Source organism: Staurois parvus, unplaced genomic scaffold (genome assembly GCF_062004578.1).
Source record: "Staurois parvus isolate SC_StPar_1 unplaced genomic scaffold, SC_StPar_1.0 ptg000072l, whole genome shotgun sequence".
Lineage (NCBI taxonomy): Eukaryota > Metazoa > Chordata > Amphibia > Anura > Ranidae > Staurois > Staurois parvus.
In genome coordinates this window covers 460785-473214 of record NW_028317868.1, presented here as the reverse complement: position 1 = coordinate 473214, position 12430 = coordinate 460785, and the positions used below count along the sequence as shown (strand labels likewise).

The 12430-nt window shown below is 47.3% G+C and overlaps 1 protein-coding gene across 1 annotated transcript in view; it reads right to left on the bottom strand.

Annotated features, from left to right (window-relative positions):
* The window catches only part of LOC149469379 (uncharacterized), a 107693-nt gene extending 99860 nt beyond the window's left edge, over positions 1 to 7833 (bottom strand). The window contains exon 1 of the mRNA XM_089669333.1: positions 6745 to 7833. Coding sequence (XP_089525459.1) covers positions 6745 to 7530 — 786 coding nt within the window. The 5' untranslated portion in view covers positions 7531 to 7833. The remainder of the gene's footprint in view (positions 1 to 6744) is intronic.
* Between the last annotated feature and the right edge of the window lie 4597 nt (positions 7834 to 12430).

Genomic DNA, 12430 nt, shown 5'->3' with positions numbered 1-12430 from the left:
GTGATATACCGGCCTCCTGGATCCATATCCTGCTTCCTGGATGACTTTTCTCCTGGCTACCCTTCTTCCTCTCCTCTGAGCTACCCACCATCATCCTTGGGTATTTCAACATCCCTGTCAACCTCGACAACCCGGACACATCCCATCTCCTCCACTTAACCTCCTCCTTTGCACTTGCACAGTGCATACAATCCACCACCCACTCCAATGGTAATATCCTTGATCTCGTCTTCTCCAACCGCTGCGCTCCCCACAACCTCACTAACACCCCCTTCTCTATCTCCTCGTCCTCCAACGCCTACCCCTCCAAATGTCACACTACTACCAGCCATAACCGCCGCAACCTTAACCCTGCCCCCTCCACTCTGCAACTGATCAACTCAATGACAGCATCCTCCCCCTGTCCTGCCCCGACTTGGCTATGACTGCCTACAACAACGCGCTGTCAACAGCCCTTGACTCACTAGCGCCTCTAACCACACGCAACATCAAACCCCGACCGCTCCAGCCCTGGCAGACTGATCACACCAAAACCCTCAAACAACATAGTCGTGCCCTGGAGCGACTATGGCGCAAAACCAAATCCCAACAAGCCTTCGCCCGCTACACATCTTCCTTCCACACCTACACCTCCTCCCTCCACGCAGCCAAACAAGCCTACTTCCTGACCCTCATCAAGGCCTTCTCCTCCAATCCTTGCCGACTCTTCTCCACCTTCAACTCTCTACTCTCGCCACCCCCACCTCCACCCAGCACCTCACTCACTGCCCTTGAGATTGCCAATCACTTCAAAAACAAGACTGACACAATCCGCAAGGACATCGCCGCAACTCACACGCCCTCTCAACCTGTCCCCTCTCACACAGCTACCCCCTCATCCTCCCTCCCCCTCGACATAACCAGCAGGGACTTTGTCGCTGCTCAAACTCCCTCCAACCCCGTTCCCCTTCACTCAGCTACCCCCTCATCACCCCTCTCCCACGGCCTCACCACTGCTCTGACCTCCACTTCCCCACCCTACATTCTTCATACTGAAGCTCCCCCAACACTCCGCACCTTTGACCTTACTACCATCGAGGAAGTCTCCAAGATCCTCTCTGATGCCCGCCTCACCACCTGCCCCCTCGACCCTAACCCCTCACAACTCCTACAACCTCCCTCCCCCTCCATCCTACGCTCCCTCACCCACATCTTCAATCTCCCCCTCTCCTCCGGCACTTTCCCCTCCCCTCTGAAACATGCATACATCACCCCCATACTTAAAAAGCCCTCCCTGGACCCTAATGACCCGAACAACCTCAGACCCATCTCCCATCTCCCATTTACATCTAAACTCCTTGAGCGCCTAGTCTACACCCGCCTATGCTCTCACCTCAACGACAACAACCTCCTCGATCCCCTACAGTCTGGCTTCGTCCCCTACACTCCACCAAAACTGCCTTACTCAAACTCTCCAACGACTTGCTAACCGCCAAAGCTAATGGCCACTATTCAGTGCTCCTACTCGTTGACCTCTCTGCAGCCTTCGACACAGTCGACCAACCCCTCCTCCTCAAAAAACTATACTCCCTCGGCCTCAGAGATTCTGCTCTCTCCTGGCTCTCATCCTACCTGTCACAACGCTCTTTCAGCATTACCTATAATGCCACCACCTCCCTCTCACTCCCCCTCTCTGTTGGGGTCCCTCAAGGTTCCGTCCTTGGGCCCCTTCTCTTCTCCATCTACACCTCCTCCCTTGGCCAACTCATACACTCTCACGGCTTCAACTACCACCTCTATGCCGACGACACACAAATCTATCTCTCAACCCCCCACCTCACCTCCTCGGTCTCCGCCCAAATCACACACCTACGGAGCCACATATCAGACTGGATGTCGCTCCACTTCCTTAAACTGAACCTCTCCAAAAGTGAGTTTCTTGTCTTCCCCCCAGCCCGGACACCACCCCCCATTGACTTCTCCATCACATCCAACAACGCCACCATCAAACCCGCCCCACATGCCAGAGTACTTGGTGTCATTCTGGACTCCAACTTATCCTTCCAGCCCCAAGTCCAATCTTTAACAAACTCGTGCAGACTCCACCTCCGCAACATCGCCAAAATCCGCACGTTCCTAACCCCAGAAAACAATAAACAGCTCATCCACTCCCTCATCATATCACGACTTGACTACTGCAACTCCCTCCTCACTGGCCTGCCTCACCGCTGGCTATCCCCGCTTCAGTCGATCCTGAATACGGCTGCCAGACTCATTCACCTTTCCAACCGCTCCATCTCCGCCACCCCCCTCTGCCAATCCCTCCACTGGCTTCCAATTGCGCAACGGATCAAATTCAAAATCCTAACACTAACGTACAAAGCCGTCCACCATACTGCCCCGTACTACATCACTGACCTAATATCCAAGTACCGCCCAGCACGCACACTCCGCTCCTCACAAGACCTCCTTCTCTCTAGTTCCCTGGTCTCCTCCTCCCACGCCCGCCTCCAGGACTTCTCCAGGGTGTCACCCATCCTCTGGAACTCCCTGCCCCAACCCATCAGATTATCACCTACTCTTCTCTCCTTTAGGCGCACCCTGAAAACCCATCTCTTCAGGGAAGCCTACCCCACCCCCTGCTAACTTGCTGACCTCCTCCACTCTCGCTACCACTCCATCCCCCACAGCTATCTCCTCCTGTGCGACCATCCCCTCCCTCCTAGATTGTAAGCTCGAAAGAGCAGGGCCCTCGATCCCCTCATGTTTTGCATTGTATTGGTATTGTTCTGTCACATGTTCTGTCCCTCTTTGTAATGTACAGCGCTGAGCGAACTATTGGTGCTTTATAAATACTGTATAATAATAATAATAGGAGGGAGGGGATAGTGGTACAGGAGGAAGTGGCTGTGGGTGATGCAGTGGTAGGAGGAGTGGAGGAGATTGGCTGTTAGGTGAGGGTGGGGTAGGCTTCCCTGAAGAGATGGGATTTCAGGGTGTGCCTTAAGGTGAGGAGGGTAGGTGACAGTCTGATGGATTGGGGTAGTGAGTTCCAGAGGATGGTGGAAGTCCTGGAGAAGTCCTGAAGTCATGCGTGGGAGGTTGAGAGCAGGGAGCTAGAAAGTAGGAGGTCTTGTGAGGAGCGAAGATTACGGGTAGGGTGGTATTTGGGTATCAGGTCGGTGAGTTAGCTTGGGGCAGCGTTATGAATGGCTTTGTATGTCTGTGTTAGTAGTTTGAATTTAATGCTTTGGGCAATCAGGAGCCAGTGGAGGGAATGACAGAGGGGGGGTGGTGGCAGAGGCGGAGTGGTTGGTAAGGTGGATGAGTCTGGCCGCTGAGTTCAGGATAGACTGAAGCGGGGATAGTCTGTGATGAGGTAGGCCAGTGAAAAGGGAGTTGCAGTAGTCCAGACGTGAGATAATAAGGGAGTGAACGAGCTGTTTAGTAGTGTCTGGGGTTAGGAAAGTACGTATTTTGGAGATGTTGCGGAGGTGGATCCTGCATGAGTTTGCCAATGATTGGACATGGGGTTGGAAGGACAGGTTTGAGTCTAGAGTGACACCTAGGACTTTGGCTTGCGGGGTGGGACTGATGGTGGCATTGTTGGTCGTGAAGGAGAGGGTGGGGGGGCGCGGGCTGGGGAGAAAATCAGGAGCTCGGTTTTGGAAAGGTTCAATTTGAGGAAATGGAGCGACATCCAGTCTGATATGTCGTTCAGTAGGTGGGTGATATGGGCGGAGACTGAAGGGGTGAGGCGAGGGGTGGAGAGGTAAATTTGCGTGTCATCAGCATAGAGGTGATAGTTGAAGCCGTGGGAGTGTATCAGTTTGCCGAAGGAGGAGGTGTAGATGGAGAAGAGAAGGGGCCCGAGGACAGAGCCTTGGGGGACCCCAACAGAGAGGGGGAGAAAGGGGGAGGTGGTAGCGTTATAGGAAACGCTGAAGGAACGTTGGGATAGATAGGATGAGAGCCAGGAGAGAGCGGAGTCTCTGATGCCGAGGGAGTGTAGTTTATTAAGGAGGAGGGGGTGGTCAACTGTGTCGAAGGCCGCAGAAAGGTCAAGGAGTAAGAGGACTGAGTAATGGCCATTAGTTTTGGCGGTTAGCAGGTCGTTAGTGATTTTGAGTCGGGCGGTTTCGGTGGAGTGTAGGGGACAGAAGCCAGACTGTAGTGGATCGAGGAGGTTGTTGTCAGTGAGGTGGGCGCTTAGGCGATTGTAGGCTAAGTGCTCGAGGAGTTTGGAAGTAAATGGCAGCAGGGAGATGGGTCTAAGGTTGTTCAGGTCGGTGGGGTCCAGGGAGGGTTTTTTGAGTATGGGAGTGATATGCGTGTGCTTTAGGGGGAGAGGAATGCACCAGTAGAGAGGGAGAGATTGAAGATGTGGGTGAGGGAGCGTAGGATGGAGGAGGAGGGTGACCAGAGGAGTTGTGTGGGGACAGGGTCAAAGGGGCAAGTGGTGAGGCGTGCTTCTGAGAAGACCTTAGTGACCTCCTCAGTGGTAGCAAGTGTCTTGGAAATTTGCTTTTAACAAATTTTTCCTTACCGTGAGTACCCGCAGTTGGATGCGCAGCAATCCCCCATAAAGCTATGCAAATTTTGCTTACCGCGACTGCAGCTTAACTCCACAATTCCTGCGCCTCCAACTGGTTTAGCTCTGTTGATATGTGGAGAAAATGGAGCTCCCGTTACCCAGGAATGATCACACGACACTCTCAGGTTGCAGTTGGAATTCACTCTGAGACTGGCTCTAACCCCAGACTCCTGTTTTATTAAAAGCACACACACGCTCCCCCACATGAGGGTCAGGTCAATCCCCTCCCACAGAACAATGTATAGGGAGTGTCCATACACAGAATGTACATCCTGATTGGAGTGTAGCCTTTCCTCTTATCTATACTGGAAACCAGTTACACCAGTCCTCCCCTCCCCCATAAGCTCTCTGTGGAGAGCGAACTTCCCATCCTTTACATGCTATCATCTCCTAGTAGTATGTACATTGTCTGTACAAGCATCCCTTAGATTAAACAGTTTCAGTCTGTATCTGAATGGGCCCGATACGATCTTTATTAAAACACATCCATCCAGATACAGTTCAGGTCGGTAGTGGCTTGCAGAGATATCCATGAGCCTACACGCGGAGTTCGCACTGCCCAGCGCCTGGCTATACAAAGTCCATGTGGTACTATGCTGCTGATATGTGGATACAGGCCCGCGGCCTACCACCGGCGGCATTCGCATTGAATGCCATGGTGGTATACACACCGGTCTATAAGCGCAGATCTGCCATCTCATCCATTACCAAGCTGAGTACTGTAATACATACATTGTACATGCGCATGGCCCAATTGCAGCCTTCAGAGCTTTAATTAAGCCACACGAGAGACATATGAATAACACGAATATATGACACATTTAAAGTTCGACCAACAATACAAAATTTCCATGACAGCCACTACTCCGTACTCATCCCAACCAATGATCACTACTCCGTACTCATCCCAACCAATGGCCACTACTCCGTACTCATTCCAACCCATGGCCACTACTCCGTACTCATCCCAACCAATGATCACTACTCCGTACTCATCCCAACCAATGGCCACTACTCCGTACTCATCCCAGCCAATGATCACTACTCCGTACTCATCCCAGCCAATGATCACTACTCCGTACTCATCCCAGCCAATGATCACTACACTGTACTCATTCCAACCTATGGTCACTACTCCATACTCATCCCAACCAATGGCCACTACTCTGTACTCATCCCAACCAATGGCCACTACTCCATACTCATTCCAACCAATGGCCACTACTCCGTACTCATCCCAACCAATGGCCACTACTCCATACTCTTACTACTTGACCTCTCTGCAGCTTTTGATATGGTTGACAAACCCCTTCTCCTCAAAAAACTCCACTCAGTTGGCCTCCAAGACTCTGAACAAGCTCTGCAATAGGTAGGAGAACCAGGAGAGAGCAGAGTTAACTATAACTCTGCCTCCTCCTCTTCACTCCCTCTTTCCATAGGGGTACCTCAAGGTTCCGTTCTTGGACCCCTACTCTTCTACATCTACACCTCCTTCCCCTACTGCCATGGTTTTAAGTACCATCTCTATGCTGATGACACACAAATCTATATTTCTACTACTCACCTCGCCCCTTCAGTCTCCTCTCTCATTACTAACCTACTAAGCGACATATCGGAATGGATGTCACTCCACTTCCTCCAACTCAATCTTAACAAATCTGAGCTCTTAGTATTCCCCCCAGCCTGTTCCCCCTCCCTGACTTCTCCATCAATACCAATAACACAACCATCAGTCCCTCCCCCCATCAAAAAATGTCAAAAGATAAAATATTCAAATCCCTTCTAGTTGTGTGCTTGATGGACATAAGCACTAAACTTAGTTCATCCGATCATTACATTCCAGTTTGCTCAGATTTTAGTTTGTTTCTTTTAAAGTAACATTTTAACTTTTCCCTTCTCTAGCTTGTGGGATGACATTGGGGATGTGAAACAAACCTGTGACACCTGAAACTTCTTTAATATTCCTTTTCTTCCAGAATTTAATCAATGCAGAAATTTATGAAACCTCCGGTGATAGATTAGACCGGCATTAACTATAAAACTTTGTCACATTGAGAGCATTAAAATGGCTTCTCTCCAGTGTGCCTCCTCTGGTGTTTCATAAGATCTGACTTATATGTAAAAGCTTTATCACATTCAGAACACTGATATAGCTTCTCTCCAGTGTGAACCCTCTGGTGTCTGATAAGATTTGACTTCTGAATAAAAGCTTTATCACATTCAGAACACTGATATGGCTTCTCTCCAGTGTGTATCTTCTGGTGTCTGATAAGATTTAACTTCACAGTAAAAGCTTTATCACATTCAGAACACTGATATGGCTTCTCTCCAGTGTGAATCCTCTGGTGTTTGATAAGATGTGACTTCAATGTAAAAGCTTTATCACATTCAGAACACTGATATGGCTTCTCTCCAGTGTGAATCCTCTGGTGTGGGATAATATGTGATTTATCTGTAAAAGCTTTATCACATTCAGAACACTGATATAGCTTCTCTCCAGTGTGAATCCTCTGGTGTGTGATAAGACTTGACTTCACAGTAAAAGCTTTATCACATTCAGAACACTGATATGACTTCTCTCCAGTGTGAATCCTCTGGTGTGGGATAAGATGTGACTTCAATGTAAAAGCTTTATCACATTCAGAACACTGATATGACTTCTCTCCAGTGTGAATCCTCTTATGTCTGAAAAAATTTGACTTCTTTATAAAAGCTTTATCACATTCAGGACACTGATATGGCTTCTCTCCAGTGTGAATCTTCTGGTGTCTGGTAAGATGTGACTTCTGTGTAAAAGCTTTATCACATTCAGAACACTGATATGGCTTCTCTCCAGTATGAATCCTCTGGTGTCTGATAAGATCTGACTTCCGTGTAAAAGCTTTATCACATTCAGAACACTGATATGACTTCTCCCCATTGTGAACCTTCTGGTGTGTGATATATTTTCTCTCCATTGTAAAATCTCCAAATAAGAAGTAGTTTGAAATGACTCCTCTTATTTATACTTAGTTGGACTTTATTGTAAAGCCATTGTCACTTCCAGAACACTGAAATTACTTTTCTCCTGCTGGATCAATGTGGAAGAGGATCCAAAGCATGACTTTTAGAACACAGATATGACTTGTATCCCGTGCGAATCCTCCAGTGAACTGCAATAAAGACTTTCAGTCAATTAAGACAACCATATGTCTTGTTTTCCATGTGACTCAGCTGTATTCATGAAGACCAACATGACCGAAAACTTGGTTCATCAATCCACCTGTACAAAAAAAAAAAAGAATTTTATATAAAGCTAATGGCCACTATTCAGTGCTCCTACTCCTTGACCTCTCTGCGGCCTTCGACACAGTTGACCACCCCCTCCTCCTCAAAATACTACACTCCCTCGACCTCAGAGATTCTGCTCTCTCCTGGCTCTTATCCTACCTGTCACAATGCTCTTTCAGCGTTACCTATAATGCTACCACCTCCCCCTCTCTCCCCCTCTCTGTTGGGGTCCCTCAAGGCTCTGTCCTTGGGCCCCTTCTCTTCTCCATCTAAACCTCCTCCCTTGGCCAACTCATACACTCTCACGGCTTCAACTACCACCTCTATGCCGACGACACACAAATCTATCTCTCAACCCCCCACCTCACCCCCTCGGTCTCTGCCCGAATCACACACCTACTGAGCGACATATCAGATTGGATGTCGCTCCACTTCCTTAAACTGAATCTCTCCAAAACCGAGTTTCTTGTCTTCCCCCCAGCCCGAACCCCACCCCCCATTGACTTCTCCATCACATCCAACAACGCCAATATCAAACCCGCCCTGCAGGCCAGAGTACTTGGTGTCATTCTGGACTCCAACCTATCCTTCCAGCCCCAAGTCCAATCTTTAACAAACTCGTGCAGACTCCACCTCCGCAACATGCAGACTCCACCTCCGCAACATGCAGACTCCACCTCCACAACATCGCCAAAATCCACACGTTCCTAACCCCAGAAACCACTAAACAGCTCATCCACTCCCTCATCATATCACGACTTGACTACTGCAACTCCCTCCTCACTGGTCTGCCTCGCCGCTGGCTATCCCCGCTTCAGTCGATCCTGAATATGGCTGCCAGACTCATTCACCTTTCCAACCGCTCCGTTTCCGCCACCCCCCTCTGCCAATCCCTCCACTGACCTCCACCCCCCTCTGCCAATCCCTCCACTGGCTTCCGATTGCGCAACGGATCAAATTTAAAATCCTAACACTGACGTACAAAGCTGTCCACCATACTGCCCCGAACTACATCACTGACCTAATATCCAAGTACCGCCCAGAACGCACACTCCGGTCCTCACAAGACCTTCTTCTCTCTAGTTCCCTGGTCTCCTTCTCCCATGCCCGCCTCCAGGACTTCTCCAGGGTGTCACCCATCCTCTGGAACTCACTTCCCCAACCCATCAGATTATCACTCTCCTTTAGGCGCACCCTGAAAACCCATCTCTTCATGGAAGCCTACCCCCTGCTATCTTGACCGACCTCCTCCACTCTTCCTCCCACTCCATCCTCCACAGCTATCTCCTCCTGTACCACTATCCCGTCCCTTCTAAATTGTAAGCTCGAAAGAGCAGGGCCCTCAATCCCCTCATGTATCACATTGTATTGGTATTGTTCTGTCACATGTTCTGTCCCCCTTTGTAATGTACAGCGCTGAGTGAACTATCGGCGCTTTATAAATACTGTATAATAAATAATAATAATAATAATAAAGGGCTACATAAAGTTGCTTTCTATTTTTAATGTTCATTACTAAATATATCTTATGAATAGAAAGAATATGTACAGCATTATCTACAGTATTTTTTAATCAAATGCTTTTATTAATAAAGTTTCTAAGTGTGCACAGTATTCCCAACATTCAGCCCAGACAATGGAGTCATACATTCTCACGTATAGGCAGTTGTGGCACTGTTACAGATCATACAGAACAATAACTTGCTTTGTCTATGGTGTCACTTTTACCTTTTATAAACAAATGAACAGAGAAAAGAAGAAACAACCTATAACAATTCAGCTGTACACGGCAAGTAACTCCCCCCAGTACATACAGTTGTGTTCAAAATAATAGCAGTGTGATGATAAAAGTGACTAAAGCTGAAAATCCTTCTAATAGCTTTTATTTCCATCCACACAAATGCATTGGGAACACGACACATTCTATTCCAAATCCAAACATGAAGAAAATACATCAAATTTGTGTTGTTCCTCTAAAAAAATGGAAGAAAAGTGAATATTAGACGGTTCAAAAAAATCGCAGTGTTTGTATTCTTCTTTACAAACATTCACTATATAAACTGAGAAATGTTTGAAGATTTTGCTTTCCTTTGAATGACTTCATGAATATTTGGTTGTAGTCGCAATGTTTCTGAGAACTGCTGTACATCTGTGTTGCATGGAGTCACCCAACTTCTGGCCCCTGTGATCAGGTATTCCAGCCCAGGATGATTGGACCACATTCCACAGTTCTTCTCTATTTCTTGGTTTGGCCTCAGAAACGGCATTTTTGATGTCACCCCACAAGTTTTCTATTGGATTAAGATCCTGGGATTGGGCTGGCCACTCCATAACGTCCATCTTGTTGGTCTGGAACCAAGATGTTGCACGTTTACTGGTGTGTTTGGGGTTGTTGCCTTGTTGGAACCCCCATTTCAAAGGCATTTCCTCTTCAGCATAAGGCAGCATGACCTCTTCAAGTATTCTGATGGATTCAAACTGATCCATGATCCCTGGTATGCGATAAATAGGCCCAACACCGTAGTATGAGAAACATCCCCATATCATGATGCTTGCACCACCATGCTTCACTGTCTTCACAGTGTACTGTGGCTTGAATTCAGTGTTTGGGGGTCGTCTGACAAACTGTCTCCGCCCACTAGACCCAAAAAGAACAATCTTACTTTCATCAGTCCACAAAATGTTGCGCCATTTCTCTTTAGGCCAGTCAATGTGCTCTTTGGCAGATTGTAACCTCTTCAGCACACGTCTTTTTTCCAACAGTGGGACTTTGCGGGGACTTCTTGCAGATAGCTTGGCTTCACATAGGCGTCTTCTAATTGTAACAGTCCTCACAGGGAACGTCACACCTTCTTTCATCTTCCTGGAGCTGATTGTTGGCTGAGTCCTCACAGGGAACGTCACACCTTCTTTCATCTTCCTGGAGCTGATTGTTGGCTGAGTCCGCCCCATTTTGGCTATTCTTCTATCCATTCCAATGGTAGTTTTTCGCTTTCTTCCTCGTCTTTCAGGTTTTGGTTGCCATTTTAAAGCATTTGTGATCATTTTAGCTGACCAGCCGATCATTTTCTGCACTTCTTTATATGTTTTCCCCTCTCCAATCAACTTTTTAATCAAGGTACGCTGTTCTCCTGAACAATGTCTGGAACGACCCATTTTCCTCAGAATTTCAGAGAGAAATGCACCGTAACCAGCATGTCCAACATTTGCTGCCTTCCTTCCTTAAATAAGGGCAATAATTGCCACCTGTTTATCAAAGAATGAATGACCTCACTAATAGAACTCCACACTGCTATTATTTTGAACACGCCCCTTTCAATGAGTGATTCAATGACACAGAATCAGCAGCATGCATGTCATGATTTTTGGGTCTGTTGGATTTCTATTACTCTACACCTGCTAGGAAATTATTTGCCATGTAGAAATATAATTTCTACCAAAAACTGTGATTGATCCGGTTAGTGAAGTCTGACTGCTATTATTTTGAACACAACTGTACATAGAAAGCTGACACCGTTCAATGAGGCCTGTGTCTACAGGATCATACCCCAAGTATGGGTCCCCCATGTAGTCACCATTCAGTAGGATACAACTGGCCGTTCTTCTTCTATGGGGCTAAAAGAGCTAAGATTTTAAAAGCCTATGAAGAACTAACTAGGAGAGAACAAGGAGTATCCAGCCAGTTCTGCCAGACATACATCTCCTGGGGGAATTACAATGTTGGTAAGTTAGTTTTCACATGTTAATGTGGAGTTCACCTGCTCAATCCACTGGTGTCTGCTGGGAGTTTGAGATGATAGCCAAGATCGGGATATTTTTTATGGTCAAGCAGCCTCACTATTGCTATATGACTTGTAATAGGAGGAGGTGTAAATAATTCCTCCTCTATTGACACCAAGAGGCACACCCGAGGAATATTGAATGCCAACATTACAATACTGGTCATATCGTTCCACTTTTTGAATAATTTTGGACATCTCCAAAACGTGTATCAAATCCTCGACAACACCGCTACAATTGGGGTCATAAGGGGAAATCCCTCCTGTCCTAGCTGAACAATTGAGCTGGAGTCCTGAAAGATCTATGCAAAAGAAATGACTGAGTTTCTGTGAAGAGGACAGAGAGATGAGAGGTATGGAGGTCACAATCACCTCCCACCACTCTGTCTTATTTTCTCTGTTTCCCATTTCTTTCTATAAGTCTTCGGTAAGAGTCAAAAGACTGGAATAAATAGATGAGAGATCATGCCTTTCCCACTGGTGCCATCTGAAGCCCATTAACAAGTGTGAGAGTGATGTGAAATCTGTATCTGATGGAAGTAGCAATCGATGGATGGGATCTAATGTGTCTACTAAGTCCCACCTGGTAAGATGTTGAAGTTGGGCAGCTATAAAATAAAGTCTAACATTTGGTATTGCTAGGCCTCCTTGGTCTTCACCATACTGTAGAGTAGTGAGTGTGATTCTAGCTGACGGCTTCTTCTAAATGAGTTCCCCAAACTGGGAGTCTATACTGGAGAACCACTTACGAGGTGTCCACATGGGAGAATTGTGGAGTATATAGAGGAATTGTGGGGTCCATATCTTC